Below are 21,450 nucleotides of genomic sequence, written 5' to 3' on the forward strand. Positions count from 1 at the left end.
TGGACACAACCAACTGAGACATTCAGGCCCCAGATATTATTCAATTACAAGTTGGAATTAACATACTTTAAGCACCTAATCAAAATGAAGATATTAATATACATTTTATTAACAATTAGGTTATGTTTCTAATATAAATAGGCACTTGGTTTAAAAGCATTAACAATGCCTGTATTTTTAAAATTAGAAGATTGCTTAGATTTTTGTTGTTACTGTTAGTTTTAAAATGTCAAAAATGCTAATATTCGGGGGTGGTAGATCCATTCTTCTTTCTTTTGAACCTTTTAAGAAGGAGTTATTTTTTTAAAAGGTAATTTTAAAGGAAAAGCCTTTATTTGGGTATCCAGACTACACTGGTATGACTCAAAACAATTTATATAATTTTGAAAACATTTAAGAGCATGCCCATTATGTAGAAGATGCATGGAATGTTTTTTTTTTTTAATGCATGGAATTTTTAATGCTATATTAATAGCATTCATGTTAATAGCATAGTCTTCTGGACTATGAACCAAAACATCTATTCAGTTTTAAATACTGACAGTAAATGCAGCTATTACGAAATAGTGTTTAAACCCCACTTAATAAGGTCATGTTCTAGACAAACTCTTAGCCTCTCTCTGATTTCATACAACCTACTTATAAGTTTATACATACTCAGAAACAGAAAGCCCTATTATAATTGTTTTAAAGCTTTAGGGTTATGTCTACATATATTTGGAAAGATTTCTAAGTGTTGTTACAAAGTGAGTCATTATTAGAAATAAATTCATAGAACAAGTTAATAGCTCTGATTTTCATCACCACTTAAATATATCAGAAAATAGTGTCCAATTTAAGATTGATAACATGGCTTCTAAAGCAATGGATTCATGAAATCAATCTAAATTTGGGGTACTATAGATAAGATATTCAGACAAAATAAAAACAAAATGACAAGATGTTTGGGCTCAAGCAGATAACAAACATAGCCTCTTCACTGTCTATATGGTTTTTATTTATGGGTGAATTACTAATTTACTATGGGTGAATCACTAATTTTCATTGATGGGTATTAGATTAAACCTCTGTTGAACATGTAAATGATGTAAAAGAGGGACCATCACCGATCAGAATGCCTCTTAAAATGGCTTTAATACCGGGATCCCTGGGTGGCTCAGCGGTTTGGCGCCTGCCTTTGGCCCAGGGCGCGATCCTGGAGTCCCGGGATCGAGTCCCACGTCGGGCTCCCAGCATGGAGCCTGCTTCTCCCTCCTCCTGTGTCTCTGCCTCTCTCTTTCTCTCTCTCTATGTCTATCATAAATAAATAAATAAATCTTTTTAAAAAAAATGGCTTTAATGCCATTCATAGGAATGCTTTGATGAGGACTAGTAATACTGATGAGGACTTGTTAGATAGATGTCACAAGACTGTTAGGTCTATAAGGAGCCAAAATTGTCACAATAATTTTAAGCATTTTACAGTACACCAAAAAGCTACTCTGTAAGAGTCTAACTTTTCCCAACCTTATCTAAATTGTATCTTAAAAGTTCATGGAACAATCCAACCTTATTCAAAACTTCAAATTTTATTCATTCTGTCCAGAACATTTCCCTCTAAATTGTCACTTAACCTTTTTCCATATTCCCAAGCCTCTTCTATCTGCCAAAGAACAGCACAAATCCAATCTTTTACCTAAATCCATCAGCACACCATGTTTCCCTTTCTCTGAGCTACTACTATCTGTACTGTTTAAACTCAAACATAGCTAGCCTCTTTTATTTACATAACTAATGTATTTATATCTTATTTCCCTGACTAGTTCTATCTTTTTTTTTTTTTTTAAGATTTTATTTATTTATTCATGAGAGACACAGAGAGAGAGGCAGAGACATAGGCAGAGGGAGAAGCAGGCTTCATGCAGGGAGCCCGATGTGGGACTCAATCCCGTGACTCCAGGATCACACCCTGGGCCAAAGGCAGGGACTCAACTGCTGAGCCACCCAGGTGTCCCTGACTAGTTCTATCCTAACATTTTTTGTGCACTTCCTTCAGAGTTCAGTACATTATTAGACATGCCAGGAACTTAAAAACTTGTATAAATAGTTATTTTGGTCAATGGAAAACAACATTGTTAGTAAGATTAAGGTCTTAGGTTGAATCATATTCGTATATATTTTATATGCATACATAGATTTTTAAATATAAAGAAATAAATGTATAATTTATACATAAACATTTATTTCTTTATATTTAAAGATTTTATTTATTTATTTATTTATTTATTTATTTATTTATTTATTTATTTATTTGAGAGAGAGCATGAGCAGAAGAGGCAAGGGGAGAGGGAGAAGCAGACTCTCCGCTGAGTATGGAGCCCTACTAGGGACTTGATTGCAGGACCCTGAGATCATGACCTGAGCCAAAGTCAGACACTTAACTAACTGACCCATCTAGATGCCCCAATATATAATGTCTGGTCAGCTGTGCTTTTGTTCTATGACTGCAAGAATATACTTCCAACCAATATAATTAATATTCTCTTGACTTGAATTATAAACTGGTAAAAAAAGAAAGCTGAGTGAAGAGGCACTACAGGGACATGAATGTAACATTCTTACTCAGGACTAGGCATAGACAGGACTCACAGAGAATTTTCTACTAATGGTAGGTGGGGAATGCAATCTTTGTACATGAATCTTATTACTTTGGAGTTAGTCCATAATTTTCATTTTAAAAAGAGGTTGATTTGGATTTTCTATGATCTGTTAAAAAAAAAAATAGGCAGTTTTCTAAGCTAAATAATAAAATCCAGACTAGAGAAAGAAAACTTAGAAAGGAAACTGTCATTAAATATTTTGGAAACATTAAAAAAAAAAATAGGGTGGGGCTCAGTGGCTGAGTGTCTGCCTTTGGCTCAGGTCATGATCCTGGGGGTCCTGGGATCAAGTCCCATATCAGGCTCCCAGGAGGGAGCCTGCATCTCTCTCTGCCTAAGCCTCTCTCTCTGCCTAAGCCTCTGTTTCTGCCTGCGTCTCTCTCTGCCAAAGCCTGTTTCTCTCTCTGTGTCTTATTTATGAATAAATAAATAAAATCTTTTAAATATTACTTTTCAAAATATGTTAATCTATTTTTTAGTTTTCTTTTCTTTTCTTGCTTTCTTCTGATTACTCCTTTTTGCTGCCTTCTTCAAATTTCTTCTAACAGTGAGTTTTATTTCTCACTACAGATTTTCTATTTCTCTATTTTGTACCAGTCCTACTGAAGATTATTTTACTTCCATGTTATATGTGGATTTATAACTGAAGTTAGTAAGGATCATTTATCAACTTTTCACCAAGGCTGGATTAATTTTCAGTAAGGGTAATAGCCTAGGTTCTGGCTAGAGCTCCATCCTCTGATCTGGACATTCTTCAGTATTAGTAATATTAATGTTATTCTGTCTAGATTTAATTAGAAAGTGTTCTATAAAGACTTGGCTCAAAGTAGTAACAATGCAGCAGGAAGCTATATAAACCACCAAGATTAACAGAGGTAGTACCAGCTTACTATTGTTTTTGGGAAAAAATGAATTTACCATTCACGGATCTGGAATAAAGCAAACATTCTTCCATAAAAGAAAAATATTTGATCCTACTATTATTGCAGTTATAAACATACTGACAGTGTGATTAAAGGTTTGCCCTAACCAACTACTTCAGTAAAATAAAAATACAGTTCTGTACACATCATATGGTGCACAGAATATTGTATAAATATTCAACGAAATCCTCTCTGGGTAGTTTTACATATCAAGAAATAGTTTATTTTGATGTAATTGAGGGATATGGAAAACAGGTAAAAAATAGGCAAACCAAAAAGGAATTTTTTTTTTTAACATAAAAAACTCTCTTTGTTTTCAAAATCTATCCTAATTCTAAGAACTTCCTGGGGTGCCTGGGTGGCAGAGTTTGAGCATCAGACTATTGATGTCAGCTCAGGTCATGATCTCAGGGTCGTGAAATCAAGCCCCACAATGGGTTCTGTGCTGAACACAGAGTCTACTCTGCCCTTCCTCAGCCTGTGTGCATGCACTCTCAACCTCTCAAATAAATAAATACCTAAAAAAAAAAAAAGGAAAGAAAGAATTTCCCATGTGATGGGAAAAAAAACATTAAAAGTAAAATAGCAATTTGGGGTGTGTGTGTGTATGCGTGTAGCACTTAATACAATTCATTAAGGTGAGGATTACCAAAAATATATATTTTAAAAATATGCAGGTTAACGGAGGTTCAAAGATGTTCAGTGAATTGCCCTGGGGTCAAAGCATTAATTAAGGAACAACCACAAATAGAGAAGCCAGTCTTTTCATAGTCTTAGGCTCTTTTCATAGATAGAGCTGTCTTTTATTAATATCAACTGATGCTTTCAAGTGGTTTAAAACAAATACTGCTTATAAATACCAAATGAAAGTCTCTGTCATATATGTCACTTGTTATACAATAATTTTATATTTAATCATCTTATTAAGATAGTCTTTTTAAAGATATTCTCTAACCTAATTATAATATTGTCCCCCAAATCCCTGCATTTTTAAAATTGCATATAATGATGTATCCATATCAATTTATATTTATTAAACCTAGACAGGTAAGATGCTCTGGTCAAAAAATATCACTAAGAAAAATGAAAGAAAAAATAGATTTGGTGCATTTTAAAAAGCAGAATGTATTAACCATTCAAGTTGAGTGCAGATTACCTGTAAATGACATTGTATTACTTCTGTAATATGAAATGGGAAATAGTCTCCCCCAACCACAGATGAGTAACAGTTCCTATTCCATATAAACACTTTACCATCTCCAAGTATAAAAAAATTAATACAATTAACTTAAATATTTCATCATCTTTCCTTGGTAGCCACTAACCAATAAACCTTCATAAGAAGTTGGCTAGAAAGAAAAAACAATAATTAATGCCTACCTTACATCAAGTATAGCTACATTAATTTAGTTTCTCCACATATTATGGAAATGGAAAGTTTTGCTGTTCCAATATATACGTCAATTTTCATGATCTTAAGTTAGAACTTCAGAAAAAAAAACTAACCTGTCTACTTCATCTCGAGCCACAATGTCTCCTTTCTTTAAAGCTTTTATAGCAAACATCTCGTTTGTGTGTTTATATTCAGCTAAAAGCACCTGAAATGAGATTAAAATAAGTATTTTCTATTTGAGTTATTACTTTGTAGTCAATCCAAGAAAATTTAAGAGATTACCTTTCCAAAATGTCCTCTACCCAAGACAGCACAACATCTGAAGTCTTGTAGATTAAACTGAAACATCTGTTGAGATCTGAAAACAGTACGTCAATTAAAAATAAGGCAAAACCATGGGTTACAACATGTAGTAGCAAAGCTGTATATATATTCTTTACCTTCTATCCTCAAGTTCTCGAATACCACTGTATCCTAGGCCTGGTTGAGGAATATTAGGTTCATATTCAGATGGAGATTTCGGAAGTATACTATTTCTGTCATTCTCAATATCAAAAACCGTTTCTGAATCCTATAAAATATTACATACTTATTTAATTATAGAAATATTGAGAAATGAATTATTTGGTAAAGATAAAGTTTAAAAATGTCAAAAGCTAATACAAATATTAGCAAGAATGTAAAATTCAGAAAATGGATATTTATTCTTAGTTATTATTCTATATTACACTTATCTAAAATACTTGAAAAATGAACACATTACTGTCATCTTCAATGAATATTTAGAAATCATGTTAACCAAGTTACAAGATAGAGTTTTTGAAGCAATATATCATCTAATATCAACCATGTTCCTGTGATTTTAGCTTCAGCAGCCTATTCTATCTGTACTGGCCCATGAGCATCCAGAGGTTTTATGTTTCACTCACAAGAAACATAAAAACACAGTTCACACAATTTTTTAATTAATGGAAAGGTACATCTCATTCAGTATGATGCTTTTATCAATAATTCATTTGGTAAAAGGAATTATACAAGGTTTAAAATGCCTTACCTGTGCTGGTGTATCTAAATCTCTTAATTTAGCAGATTCATCTATTTCTCCAAGGGAAGAATCCCGTGGTGGGGCCGGAGGAGGTTCAGGTTCGAGATCAAAGTCCAACTTGGTTACTGTAGAATCACTTACAAAAGATAAAGTAATTCACCAAAAACAGTAATCAAAAGTATATATTCTAAATAGCTTTGAAAGTAAAGCAAACAATTTTATCTTTTACACTTTTTTTAAAGTAAGCAGAACATTAATTTCAAAATACTACTTGGAAAAAATCAGACTTTTAATAGACTCATTGTCATCAGTATATATGAATGTTACAATAACTATTTCATAAGAACGATGGCTAAAAATCTTAGACACATACCTAGCTGGAGGTGCTAGTTCAGGGATGCGTACATCAACCACTGGCACTGTAGTAGGCACAGGAGCTTGAGGGCTGAAGGTGCCAGAATGATTTACTGTAGGAATAGCTCTTCTTACTAGCCTTCCCCAAGTGGCAATATTAATATTCATTTGAGGAGCTCTGAGAAATGTTTTACCTGTGGATATTGTGAATAAAGAAAATAGAATAAGTAATTTTTATATGTTACGAAAAGCCATAATTTAAAAATCCACATTCATTGGTTTATAATTTATTAAGAACAAATAAAATTTGCCACTTACAAGTTCTTAACTATTTGTTATTAAAGGCTAGTGCAAAATAGTGAATATAGTTTTAAAAATAAATAAGTAGACACTGTTAGTTTTTTTAAGTCTAACAATGATATGCGGCTAAAGTTTAAGAAATAATTCTCTTAAAAAAAAAAAAAAGAATGGGGTGGTTCAATAGGTTGAGCATCTGCTTTCAGCTTGGGTCCTGATCTCCGGGATCCTGGGATCAAGCCCCACATGGAGCATCCTGCTCAGTGGGGACTCTGCTTCTCCCTCTCCCTTTGCCTCTCCCCACCTCGTGCACTCTCACATGCTCTGTCTCAAATAAAGGAATAAAATCTTAAAAAAAAAAGTTAGAGATACTAACTTTAATACTTATGGATTAACCAGTATATGGATTAACCAGTATAACCAGTATACACATCTGCTTCATGTAATCTGAGGTATATATGGATGGGATATAGATAAAATCAGCCATGAACTGTTGTTGAGGCTAAGTGATGGAACATGGTACTAATCTCTCTACTTTTGGATACGTTTGAAATGTTCCTTAATAAAAAAAGTTAGAAATGAATGAATAAAAGGAAAACAAAAAAACAAAGATGGGTATCACTTTTAAATGCAGATTTCCCATGTATAAGAATACACTAAAAGACACTGTATTTGATTCCTTAGTAACTACCTTGTTGTTTTGAAAAAATTTTCTTTTGTCTTTGAAGTTTGGGTCTTCTTTCAATAACTGGATTAAAAAAGGTAACCTGCAGGGAAGAAAATTCAATTTGACATGAGTATAGCTTTGGATTTATGGTTCATGAAATTTGGAAACTTAAGATATAGATATAATTTAAGCCCAACTTCTCATTTTCTAGGTGAGAAAACAGACCTATAGAGGATAAATGATTTATCTTAAGGTAATACCTATGCAGTAGTGGAGCTGGGAAAAGAATTCAAGTTGTCTGTTGTTCAGCCTAATACTCTTTCCATTCTACATCATGCTGCCTACATATATAATTTCAATTATAGTAATGCATATTTAATAAAATACATTTATTACCTCTGCAAATAAAGTACCCTGTGGTTCCAAATAGAGACACATGCCATGCCGTTGGTTGTCTAAAAAATCTTCTAACCTCAGAAATTTTACAGCACACAGAGATCGCCAATCACGCCAATAAACTGAAATTTCCAGTTCACGTGACTAGGATAATTAAAAAAAAATAAAGAAAACAGAAGACATCATTGGACACACACTTGAATAAAAGATCACAAAAAATATAAAATACAAATAAACAAAGATAACACACACAAAAGTCACACTATTTTAAAGAATGCTTTGTAATGTTTCTCTACTATATATTAATAAACTTATATTTTAACTCTAAGGAAGAAATTTACATTCCAACAGTCTCCAGCTAAGATATTCCTTTTTTATAAAGTATACACAACTAGGAACAACCAATACAGATGTATGACCACAGAAACTCTTCTCAATGCCATTGCTTCAGTCTTTCTGATTTTCCTTTTCCTCTTGGTATCATTACTGTGCTACTACTGAAAGACCTCAGTGCTCTCTTCAAAGAACCCATTTCAAAACTGTCTTAATTCCTTGTCCCAACTTGAGTCAGAGGTCTGCAGATAGTATTTATTCTGTAATTACAGTGTGCCACACATTGTGCTAAGCACTTTAAAAATATTAGGTCCTTTAATCTTCAAAAGAGTACCACCAGGTAACAGGACTAGTGATAGCAGGGGCCTGTGCAGGTGAGAAAGGAAAATTCAGACTAAGTTTGTTTAAAAAAAAAAAAAAAAAAAAAAGATGTCCACTTACTATAACCCCACCCTCTGCCCCGCAAAAGGTAGCAAATTGGCAACAACCTGAACATCCAGAAACTAGAGACAAGTATATAATACCATACCCATATGAGAGATACTCTGTAATCATTAAAAATAATGTTTATGTGGAAAAACATAAAGTTTTATCAATTAAACACAGTTTATAAACTGGGTGGGGGTCAAGCCATAAACTGACCTCTACATATATGTTATAATTTACATACATTTTAATTAGAGAGCACTAGACTTCTCCATTACTTTGTTTTTCAGGATTTCACAGACCATCCACAAGAAGAGCTAAACATTTCCACCCCTTAGGCTCAACAAAGTAAGAGTTACTTCTTTTATATAAGAACTTCCAATTTAGGAACTTATGACTATTATATAGTATACCCAATAACAAATCTTTTTACTTTAAATAAAATGAATTGATGCAAATAAACACACACACAAAAAAACACTTATAAAAAACAGAACATGAAAAAAAAAATGAGTCAAGACACACTGGACTAGAAGGTCTCTTAACTAATCAGAAAAAGCTATCTGTGGCAGTATGTGAACCCAGGGCTGCCTACCTCCTTCATTTCTTCTCTCTGAAATAGAATTACTATGAGAGTATTTGTCACAAAAGTTTAAGTAGAGTATAATTCTTTAAAGATCAGCAAATGGCATCTATTCAAATCAAAGGTTTAAGTATTTTGGGAATTTATTTTAGGAAATAAACCAGAAGAATAACTGAATCAGGGACTGGTAATTTACACTGTTTCAGACTAGAGGAGAGGTATATTTTCTCTTGTTTATTCTAATGTCAGGAAGGAAGACCTGTGATAGCTTAGGCAGACAGACGCAAGGGGTATAGACACTGGGGATGGAATTAGTATTTGTTAGAAGTTCTTATACTTTAGGCACTGCCAACACTTAACACAAAGTTAAGATTGTATCTTTTTCTGACTGAGAAGTCACTTCATGTGTATTTATTCTAGCAACTCCGATAAAACATATTGACTCATTCCTGTTTCTGCTTTTACTTCACTCAATGTCTTAAACTGAAGGGTGTTAGAAAAGAGCTAACATTTGAGATGGGAGGCTAGCTTTCCTGGCGTTCTACACTGAGGTTTTAGGTATAAAGCTCTTCACTTTTTGTAACTTTGCACTGTTCCTTGTGAATAGGACTCTCTACAAATTAAGGGGGGAGGGTGACTGACCTATAGTAGACAAGTTTTTTTATGTCAATACTTCTAACATTGTTTCACAGAAGCCTAAACCTAATTCAATCCCTAACATCAGTGTGATTTGGATAGGTAAAGCAGGAATAGAGCTCCTCAAAAGGAAAATACTTTTTATATAAAGAGATGTCACTAATGTTTATTGAATTTAAACTCTAAGTGTAACTGCCTATTTGCTGGCAACTTTCCAGATGAAGCAGGCCAGTTCTATAAAGGACATCCTTTTAGGTAATGTCAAACTCTAAGAGAAACAAAATTCTAGATGGAGTAAAATCATAACCAAAATACCTGAGCTATTTTGTTCCAGCTTGTGCTTTACTTGGTCTTACTATGAATTTGAACCTAGGATCAAAGAGAAAACTCTGTGGTAGATCTAAGGCACCTGTTTGATCTGTCTAAAGTCTCTATAAGGCCTGAAAGTAAACAGAAAAAGACAACGGGGGGATGCCTGGGTGGCTTAGCAGTTGAGCGTCTGCCTTTGGCTCAAGAGAGTGATCCAGGGTCCAGAATCAATTCCCATATCGGGCTCCCGGTGAGGAGCCTGCTTCTCCCTCTGCCTACGTCTCTGCATCTCTCTGTGGGTCTCTCATGAATAAATAAATAAAACCTTTAAAGACACTGAATTAGCCCTATAAGTAGGAGAGAGAAGAGAACAACTTAAAAAATGTGCTGCATTAAAAAAAAGCCTGGCACAGATCTAACATAAAAAGTGAAGCACAAAGAATGCTGACATTCCCAAACTGTGAGGAACTCTTGGGGCAATGGAGGATATTTTAACTTTACAAAGGAAACACAGTGACATCTGTGGGACACTCTAAGAAATACTAGCTCATGGTTAAGTTCAGTTTCAACATCAGAATGTACTGCTTTCCTTTTGATGACATCTTAACTTTGCTAAACTGGATTTTCCCCAATTGATTTTTCCACATAAAACAAATCAATGTGTAAGAGGACACAAGGGTGCCTTGTTCAATCTGATCCCATGCTTTGGGAAACTACAGTATACAACAGGCAGACCAGTAAATAACTGGTTACATAAAAATAAAATGTTTTCTCTCAGTTTTTTCACTCAAAAAGTACTAATTTTTTTAGGACATAAATACTAAATATATTTTTTAAAGTAACTACTTTTTATATGAATCATGACATATTTAAAGTGCATATCATGATTTTTTAAAAATATGATATTTTGATATATGTATACACTATGAAGATTCCTCCCACAGGAATACATGGGAGTAGTTAGTGAATACATCTATCACTTCAATATTTTATATCTGAGAACATTTCAAGTTCTATTCTCTCAGTAAATTTCATGTATACAAGGTTATTAACTATAGTTACCATGTTATAAACTGGATGCTCAGACCTTATTCATTTTATAAATAAAAGTTTGTACTTTTTTATCAACCTCTCCATATTTTCCTCACCCTCTAGTTCCTGACAACCACCTCTCTACGTCATTTCTGGTTTTTTTTTTTTTTTTTTTTTTTTAAGATTCCACATATAAGTGATACCATGCAATATTTTTATCTTTGGCTTATTTCACTTAGCATAATGTCCTCAAGGTCATCCATGTTGTTGCAAATAGCAAGATTTCCTCTTTCTCATGGTTGACTAATGTTCCATATATATCTCACATCACATCTTCTTTATCAATTCATCTGTTGGCAGACCGGCTGTTTCCATAACTTGGCCATTGTGAATAATACTGCAATGAACATGGAAGTGCAGGTAGCTCTTTGATATTGTTTTAATTTCTTTTGAATATACAGTAGGGAGTGGGGTTGATGAATCATATGGTAGTTCTATTTTTATTTTTTTGAGAAACCTCCATGCTATTTCTCATAATGGCTGCATCAATTTACATTCCCATCAATGGTGCACAAAGGCTTCTTTTTCTCCACATCCTTGTCTACAATTATCTCATCTTCTTGATGACAACCATTCTAACAGGTGTGAAGCTATAGCTCACAGTGGTTTTGACTTGCATTTCCTTGATTAGTGATGTTGAGTACTTTTTCATGTACCTGTTGACTATGTGAATGTCTTCTTTAGAAAAATGTCTACTCAGTTTCTGTCCATTTTTTAATCAGATTTTTTTTTTGGCTATTGAGTTATAAGAGCTTTTTTATATATTTTGATTGTTAACCCCTTTATCAATGATTTGCAAATACTTTCTCCTATTCTGTGGGGTGCTTTTTCATTTTGTTCATGTTTCCTTTGCTGCACAGAAGCTTTTCAGTTAGTAAGTACTTGTTAACAAATGGAATTGTTGGACATTTCTTTTGGCCTGGTCACACATCATTAAAAAAAATAACAAATAAAAACTAGAACACCGAGGATGCTGTGAATTGAGAAAGTCTGGGAACCTCCAAGAGAAGAAAATGAAAGCTATGGTTCATTGCTGAAAAGAAAAACAAAGGGGCAAAAAGCAAAGCATGGAAAATTAAAGAGCCAAGGAAAGTAAGACTTTGTAAATGTACAATATGGCAGATATCACATTAATTTGTCTATTAATTGGCCTTCCATGGGCTTCTGAAGACAACACAGGCTTGAGAAAGACTAGTTAGGGTCCTGGCAGCAAAGAAACTGCAGACTCAAGAGAGTAAATTTTATTTATTTATCAAAAGATCTTCTTTGAGAGAGAGAGGCGTGCGTGCTCACAAGTCATGCAAGTGGGAGAAGGGACAGTGGAAGAGGGAGAAGCAGATTTGATACCAGGACTGAGCCACCCAGGCACCCCAGAGTTTGAATTTCAAAAATTGGCTATTTATGGAGGTTTGATTAAGGTTAAGGAACCAATAAGGATGAGAAGCAACTGACATCTAGCAACAGTAGAAATCCATTACTACCCCTGGCCTCAATGGGCAAGAGGCAATAATTACCAATGAGAACTGAACTTTGGAAAAGGGACTATACAATAGGAGCTGTGGCCATAGTTGAATGAATGCTGTGAAAATAGGCCAGGAAAGAGGGAAACAAACATCTTGACTTCCCTCTCCTCCTGGTCTCATACTTCCTAACAATGTCTTGCATTGTAAGTCAGAGCCTAGTGGTTCAAGTTCACAGCTGTCAGCCTCCACGGAAAAGCACAGCATTGGGAAGGGAGCCACTGAAATCCACTAGGGGCAAACAGGAAACAACTGCATCAGGAAATGGTATATCTCTTTTGAGTTCAGGAGTCCAATAAGGGTGATTTTCCAGCTGAACCAAATGTGACAAAAAGAGGGAATATTTAAGATCTTTGAGGAGGATGGGAAATACAGAGAGAGGTGGAGACTGAGATAATAAAGAATATGAGGTTGTGATCTTTGTTTGAAAAGTCTGCCTCCTATAGATGTGCATAAATGTTCTCTTCATAAAGAAAAAGAGAAGTAAACAATTATGATACAAGCTAGTACTTTAACAGTTTTATATATAAACTGTTTCCTATTTATATTAATTAATATTGTATAAAAAATTCCAAAACTCTATTATTCCAAACCTATTATAAATTTTTCCTGCCTGTGTTTTTAAATACATCGTTTCTACATCTAGTACTGTATTTTATCCCCCCAGCCAAAACCTGTATTGTCATATGATATTTCAAACTGCTCTTTCCCTTGTACCAGTCCAAATTTTCTTTTCATCAGGACCAAATTCAACATCCATCTCTCTCACAAAGGCGATCTTGACTAAATCTAGTTCGTATGTCTTTCCCTTGAGTTTTTAGATAGTATAACTTTCTATTTATCTTTTTACGGATTTGTGTTCTCAAATCTCAGGATTCATGTTTGTCATCATTTCTGGAAAATCCTAGGTCTTTATTGCTTCAGACATGACCACTGCCCCATTTTCTCCACTCCCTCATCTTGGAACTTCACTTAGTTATTTTCATCTTATTCTTTATGTCTCTTAGCCTCTCTTTCATGTTTTTTTTTTTAATTTTTTTTTTAATTTTTATTTATTTATGATAGTCACAGAGAGATAGAGAGAGAGGCAGAGACACAGGCAGAGGGAGAAGCAGGCTCCATGCACCGGGAGCCCGACGTGGGATTCGATCCCGGGTCTCCAGGATCGCGCCCTGGGCCAAAGGCAGGCGCCAAACCGCTGCGCCACCCAGGGATCCCTATGGTTTTCATCTCTGTCTTTCACTAGGGCAACTTCTTTAACTTGATCTTCCACACTACTAACTCTTCTGTTATTTAACCCACCCACTTAGTTTTCAATTACAAATGTTGTATTTCTGATTTTTGTTAAATTTATTAGTATTATTTTTAAACATTTTTTTATTCATGAGAGACACAGAGAGAGAGGCAGAGACATAGGCAGAAGGAGCAGACGACTCCTTGAGGGGAGCCCAATGCGGCACTTGATCCCAGGACCCTGGAATCATGCCCTGAGCCGAAGGCAGACGCTCAACCACTGAGCCACCTCCGCATCCCTGTATTTCTGATTTTCTGTTAAGTTTTATTTCATTCTGCTTCCCACCAAGCTTCAACAATTTACCAATGGCAATCATGTTTCATTACCACCATTACCCCAATTATTTTGAAGCACATCTCAGATGTCTACTATTTCATTTTACTTATAAAAAACTTTACTTAGATTGTCACTCACTCCTTTCTCAGGTTTCCAAATTCCTCTATTACTTATTTAAATAATTTAAACATTTATTTTATATTCTACAAGAAATAATCCCATTATCTATTGATGCTTACTGATGGTGGTTGTATCCTCATGTATTTTAAAATTTTTGATGCATGCTCATGTTAGGCATGAGCTTCTCTAAGCTTCTGAAACACAACTTAATAGTTCATTATTTTGTCTCAAACTGTTTTTTTTTTTAATCTACCAAACCATAGGGAACTTTATGGAAAGAACATTTCTTGCTGTTTTGTATTTCTCACAATGCTAAATATAGGCCTTTGAGCATTACTTTAAAGATCAGAAAGGTAGAAAAACACTAAAATACCTATACTGTGCTATAGGAGAGTAACAGGTAAGACATTAGGAAATAAATCAGACTCAGTTGTATGGGGGAGGTTGGGAATAGGTAAGAAAGAAGATATTTTCAAATTGTGTATGCCACCGCCCTTCAGATTCTAATGTGTGTCATTTTGGGAATCTATTTGGGAATCACTGTACCAACAAGAATGTCACCTGGGTATGCTGAAGTGTGTGTGGGTGGGTGGGTGGGGTGGGAATTGAAAAAAACCTGCTTTTTAGTTTTAAAGATATTTTTGCAGAAGTTATTCTCATTCATTCTGTTAATACTCAATGAATACCTATACTAAGTACTGTGATAACGATACAAAGAGAAGCAATGTATGGTCTTGTTCTCAAATTTTTCGCAGTTTTGTTGGGGAAATGTAAATGTAAATAAATACTGGCAACAGAGAGGCATATACAATTGGCACAATGACACAAAAGGGAGAACTGACCAATTTTTCCTAAGGGAAAAGTAGTAGGAAAATCAGAAAAGATAAGAATTGCTCAAATTGGGTTTTCAGATACAAATTACAAAATTAAAGGGGGAGAGAATACAGTAGTCAAAGGGGAAAGAATGTGCAAAGTTAAGCATGCATAAAGTATATTGTAGGGGCAGGAAATAGTTTCATCTAGCTAAAGCCTAGAATAGAAATAGGCATACTTTGGGAAATAAAGATGTGAAGATGGGCAGACAGGTCACAAAGGGCTTTGTATGACTTGCAAAGGTATTTGGTCTTTAACTTAGAAATTATATGCTGCCACTAAGGGACTTAAAATATAGAGGAGTGGAGGTCAGACCAAATCAGGCTATATACTAGTTAAAAATAAGGCCTCTAGAACCAAGATTGCTTGGTACTGCACAGTGACTTTCTGTAGAATAGGTTGAAATCTTAGCTCTCCATCACTTACTAGTTTTGTGACCCTGGACTAATTATTTACCCTTTTGAGCCTTGGTATGCTCATCTGTAAAATATGTACAATAATGTCATAAAACACCCAGGGCTGTATGAAAATTAAGAGTTAATACACACTCAGCACATACTATTTAGTAAATGTCAGCTTTTATTATGATTACTATTACTATTATTATTACATATGTGATATGTGATTAAGAAAATTTATACTGGAAACAGAGACGTGTTAGCCTATTAAAAAGAACATACTCGTTTCAGGTAAGACTTGGCTTTAGTGTCAGATGCCTCTGTGATTCCCAGAATCACTACTTTCTAGCTGTGTGAGCAAAAAAAGTTATTTAACTTTTGGACCTTCAGTAATCCCCAAAACAGTGATAATAATTATACACATAAGATTACTGTGAGGATTAAATGACACTATGTAATGTGTGTTGTTTAGGACCTACTACAGCAGAAGTTTCAGTATAATGTATAATAGGGAGAAAAAGAACAGATTGTGAGCACAAATTACTACACTTCAAAAATCTTGACTATAAAAGAGAGGTCTATCAACAGAGCTATGAAGAAGTAAACCAAATTTTTTTTTAAAGATTTTATTTTATTTATTCATAGAGACAGAGAGAGAGAGAGAGAGAGAGGCAGAGATACAGGCAGAGGGAGAAGCAGGCACCACACAGAGAGCCTGACGTGGGACTCGATCCCCGGTCTCCACCCTGGGCTGCAGGCGGCGCTAAACCGCTGCGCCACCGGGGCTGCCCAAACCAAATTTTTAATGGGAGGAATGTGAATAGACACAGTAAGAATCAGAGGTGAGAAGAAAGGAAGTAAAAAAAAAAAAAAAATATATATATATATTATATATATATATATATATATATATATATATGTGACAGTTGCAGTAACTGATGGAACAGGATTTAGGAGATGAGAAAGAATGGAAACTGGAGAACAAATTGAATTCTTCCTTACAGGATAGAGAGAAATCTCTTTTTCTGAAACTAGTGAGGAAGATACAGAAATATTTGCAGGTGATGGAAGAATTTGAAGAAGCTGCATTCTAATGATCTTAAGTCTTATCTATAAAACAGAAGGAAAGGTGTCTAAGGTGGGATAGAAGACTTGAAAAGATAGGTCGAAGAAAAGCTTCTGGTAATGGGATTAAGATATGAAATGCAGGACAACTTTTACAAGCCCAGATGAGGTTAGAAATGAAAATTTACAGTAATGGGTATGATTAATATTTCAGCAGCATTCAGTAGATTAGAAAAGACAGATGGTAGGACTGATTTGCTGTTGAGGCTTTCTGCAACAGGTTCACACCTTCTGATTGAAGGATGCTTGATGTGAGGGCATCAGTAAAGAAATGGTTCAGGGTGACACCAGTTTTAGGGTACACAGAAAAAATGTAATTTGTAAGGCGCTGATTGCCCCTTCTTTAGCCCCTTCCTGAAGAATCAAGGAAATGGATATATTTGATCAAATATCTAGTTCTGTGGTAATAAGGAAGAGAACCAGAGGAGTAACAAATAATAACATGAGCTATCATTTACTGCATAACCATTAATATAGGTACTTTATGTAACTATCTCATTTAGGGAAATAAAAGATTTGGTGAAAGTCTGGCATATCAAACTTAAGATTTCAGAACAGTTCACTGCTAAAATGACAAGGAGTAAAGGTATACTGTAGCGGAGATATTCAAACAACTCTGAAAATGATCTTATGCTAAGAGAGTTATTTACATATATAGCCCCCATCCCACTCCAATCCCCTAGAATAATGTTGAAGCCAAGAATTAAAGTCCTTAAGGAATACTGAAAACTGGTGATCAAGAGATGATAGAGATGGGGGGCGGGGGTAGGGAAGCAGTTCATAGTCTCAGAGGTCATAGCCTCAGAAGATACTATGATGTGTCATTTGACAGAACTAGGAGGCAGTAAAAAGGTAAGAATGGTAAATATTATAAAAAAAATTTTTTTAATTAAGTAGGCTCTACACCCAACATGGGGCTCTGATGACCCTGACATCAAGAGATGCATGCACTACTGACTGAGCCATTCAGAGCCCCTGTAGTTACATTATAAGTTAAAAAACAGGATCTCAGATTAAACGGTATGGTCAATGTCAGACAGCTCATAAATAGAAGTTAAAATGTCTTTGTATTCCTATTCTATGGGCTCCCCTAGGAAGACTGAGGGAATTCAGGGAAAATGAGAAATTGATAGCCACTTGTAATTAAAATAAACATTAAAAAGGACCAAGTTTTATAAGAAAATATAGAAAGGGGAAGTCGAGGGGAGTGACTCTTGTTGTTGGGGTTGTGAGTTGGAGCCCCACATTGGGCATAGAGATTACTTTATTAAAAAAATTAAAAATAAAAAAAGAATCCTGGGTTATTATTAAAAGGGAAACACACTCATAAATACAGAGAACAAACAGATGGTTCCCAGAGGGATGGGGGTGGACTGTGGGAATGGGCAAGATGGGTTACCGGGAGTAGTAGATTTAGGGTTACAGTCATTGGTATTATAATAGCTTTGTATGGTGACAAAGTAGTTGAATTTGTGGTGAGCAGAGCATTAACGAACAGATTTGCTGTGTTACCACATCGTACACCTGAAAATAATGTAATACCGTGTCAACTACACATCAGTAAAAATTAAAAAAAGAATCCTGGATTATATTTTAGGCTAGTTATTTAATCCTTAGCCATACTCCTTATTAATTTATAAAATGAGAGGGCTGAATTACATCAGCAATTTTCAAAGCTTTGTTTTTCTTAAGTGGCAAATTCCAAATGATATCTTAGCTAGGATACCAAAACAAACAAAAAGTCTCTGTGTTGCCCCCTAAGACAATTCTACAGAGCCCTGGCCTCCCAGCAACATAATCTGGGTTTTCTTAGATTATTCTAGGTCTAGATCATTTTCAGAATATCTCGTAACTCCAAAAAGACCTATGAATCTTTGTATCTTGAAAAGGATAGAAATAGTATAAATAACTTAGTTCCAGAATCCTGTAGAAAAGAAACTTGACATTTGAGGCAAAATGCTAGGCATGAACACGTCAGACAGTTTAAAATAACATTTTCTATAAATATTTCAATAAACATTTTCCATAAATAAACATTCTATAAATATAATGGATAAAGTAAAAGGGTAAAAGTTACATGAAAAAGTGAAATGTACTGTGCAAACACAAGTAGTTATCATGATAAGGAATGTAGTCTCTGCCAAACAGAAGTTTATAATCATATTAAGGACAAGTAACATGCCCATCAGGAACCTGGAAGGTCTAGCTGGCCTCAAGGATGAAAAGCTTTACTTGCTCATGCACTGTTTTCAAACTTTGAAAGGGAAGTCTAACCCAAAGTGGGAAGACTGTCTAAAGTCATGGAAAAAAAAACAATTTTAGATGAAGATCACTACTGCAAGTAGAGAGGAACCAATCAACAAACAGTCTTTCTAGTTTTTGAAGCTTGTAGTGTGGGTTATTTTAAATTATTTTCTCTCTTTCAAGTTTTCATCTTCTTCTATTATTTCCTTCTCTGCATGACTGTTATCTATCTCATTCAAATTACCTTAAAGGAAAGAGCATCCATTTTGAAGAGTATTGAGGTCTAGTACCAGCTCTGAAATTTATTAAAATGTAACTACTCTGTTACTCCGTTTCCCTAACTATAAAATGATGGTAACTTACTTTTGAGTTCTTTTTTATTAATTTTATATGTATATATGTGTTACTTTTAAGTTCTATTTTAAATATAAAACTCTACAAAACATAATAATGTGTCTACAAGAGAAATCTATCTAGTTGTTTTCCCTCTAACAATAATTGAGTTTTTTTTTTTTTAAGATTTATTTTAGAGAGAAAGCAGGTGCACACATAAGCAAGGGGAGGGGCAGGGAGAGAGAATCTTGAGCAGATTCCCCACTGAGCGCAAAGCTCAATCCCACAACCCTGAGATCACAACCTGGGCTGAAATCAGGGGTTTGGATGCTTAACTGACTGAATCACCCAAGTGCCCCTCTTTGAGTTTCATTTTGATCATATCACTCATCAAAAATCCTATAATTACTTTAAATAGGCCCTGAAGTGAAAGAAAATGACATTCAGCCAATTAATTCCCCATTACCTACCATGCTCTTCTATTATACTTAAATTCATAGCCACCCACACATCAAAGCCTTGGGCTAAAAAAGAATTAACGCCATCAAGTGGTTAGAATGTACTAGGCAACAAAAGGGATTTTATATACACTACCTCAGTTTTTCTAATAATTCTGCAAAGATTACAGTTGACCCTTGAACAATGGAAGGGTTTTAAAGCACCAAACCTTGTGCAGTCAAAATCTGATTATTCTGACTCCCCAATACATTACTAATAGTCTACTGTTGACTGGAAACTGATAATGTATTTTGTATGTATTATACATTATCTTCTTATAATAAAGTAAGCTAGAGAAAAAATGTTATTAAAAAATCATAAGAGGAAATAGATTTATAGTACTTTACTGTACAATATCCATGTATTAAGTGGACCTGAGTAATTCAAACAGGTGTTGTTCTAGGGTTAACAAAGGTCTTATCCCCATTTCAGAGATGGTGAAACAAATGTGTAGTAGTAAGGTTATGTAACTTGTCTACTATCAAAAGCTAATAAGTAGCAGATAGACAATGAACTCAACTTGCCTGGCTTCAAAGCCAATGTCATAATCTATTACATTATAAATGAATGGAAACTGAAAGAAACATTTTATGGTCATAAATATTTATATGTATTCACACAGTTTAGAAAGAAGTCACAAATATAACCAAGACATGAAAACTATATCTATCCATACTTACAACCTCAACTGTTATTTCCCTCTTTAGTGGGCTTGACTGAATTATATTGGATTTATTGATTGATTGATTGATTGACTTATGATAGAGAGAGAGAGAGAGAGAGAGAGAGAGAGAGAGGCAGAGACACAGGCAGAGGGAGAAGCAGACTCCATGCTGGGAGCCTGATGCGGGACTCAATCCCGGGACTCCAGGATCGTGCCCTGGGCCAAAGGCAGGCATGAAACCACTGAGCTACCCAGGGATCCCCTATATTGGTCTATTTAAACAGCTAATTTGTAGCATGTAACAATGCTGGTTCTTTTACCTGAAAGAGAAAATATCAAAGTCAAAAAAAAATCTTGGATGTGTAACTTTTTTTCTGATATAAAAATTCCTTGAAAATCTTTTTTAGAAGTTGCTCACTCAATTTTATTGAGAGAGAACTTACTATTTTCCATAGCAGCTCATTTCATTTTTTTAACATATTATCCTTTGTAATGAAAAAAAATCAGCCATCCATTGACTTTTGGTTTGTCCTCCACAGACACAAAGTATATAGTCAATCTAAGGATGCAACATGTACAACAACTTGTCACTTGCTACTTCTCCAAGAATTTGGCAAACATTGCTGCTTGATCAATATAACCTCTGAAAACCAAGTCCCATCCTGTAAACCTTAACAGTGAGGTCTAGGAAGTCACTACCGATCAATTAGAATAAACACACAAATTGAAATCTCATTGTTCTCACTACCCTAACTTTATCCTCACATTCCTCCTTCTAACTTTAAAGACAGTTGTCAAATCTTTGTTAAATTTCTTCCTTAACAGACTTTTAAAAATCCCATTTTTCTTCAATTGTTTGATATGTAACAGGGTTTTCATCATCTCACCATTCCTGCAATTATTCACTGGATAAACTTTTATAATGCTTATCTAAGGTATGATCTGTTTCAACTCAAGGTTTTTCATTTCTCTTTGGCAAACCTTTCTCCTCCTACCCTTGGGATACTGCTTA

The 21,450-nt window shown here is 34.7% G+C and overlaps 1 protein-coding gene across 2 annotated transcripts in view; it reads right to left on the reverse strand.

Moving 5' to 3' along the window:
• The window catches only part of PKN2 (protein kinase N2), a 132,175-nt gene that overhangs the window by 15,802 nt on the left and 94,923 nt on the right, over nt 1-21,450 (reverse strand). Inside the window, exons 9-15 of one of the 2 annotated variants that reach the window (XM_026004831.2) lie at nt 7,715-7,858; nt 7,343-7,418; nt 6,374-6,548; nt 6,010-6,136; nt 5,396-5,526; nt 5,238-5,313; nt 5,069-5,160 (exon numbers count right to left, since the gene is read on the reverse strand). In XM_026004831.2, the coding sequence (XP_025860616.2) occupies nt 5,069-5,160; nt 5,238-5,313; nt 5,396-5,526; nt 6,010-6,136; nt 6,374-6,548; nt 7,343-7,418; nt 7,715-7,858 (821 nt within the window). The remainder of the gene's footprint in view (nt 1-5,068; nt 5,161-5,237; nt 5,314-5,395; nt 5,527-6,009; nt 6,137-6,373; nt 6,549-7,342; nt 7,419-7,714; nt 7,859-21,450) is intronic. The other variant, XM_026004832.2, reaches the window with a different exon arrangement.

The sequence above is a fragment of the Vulpes vulpes genome, chromosome 3, assembly GCF_048418805.1.
Source record: "Vulpes vulpes isolate BD-2025 chromosome 3, VulVul3, whole genome shotgun sequence".
In the NCBI taxonomy this organism is placed as follows: domain Eukaryota; kingdom Metazoa; phylum Chordata; class Mammalia; order Carnivora; family Canidae; genus Vulpes; species Vulpes vulpes.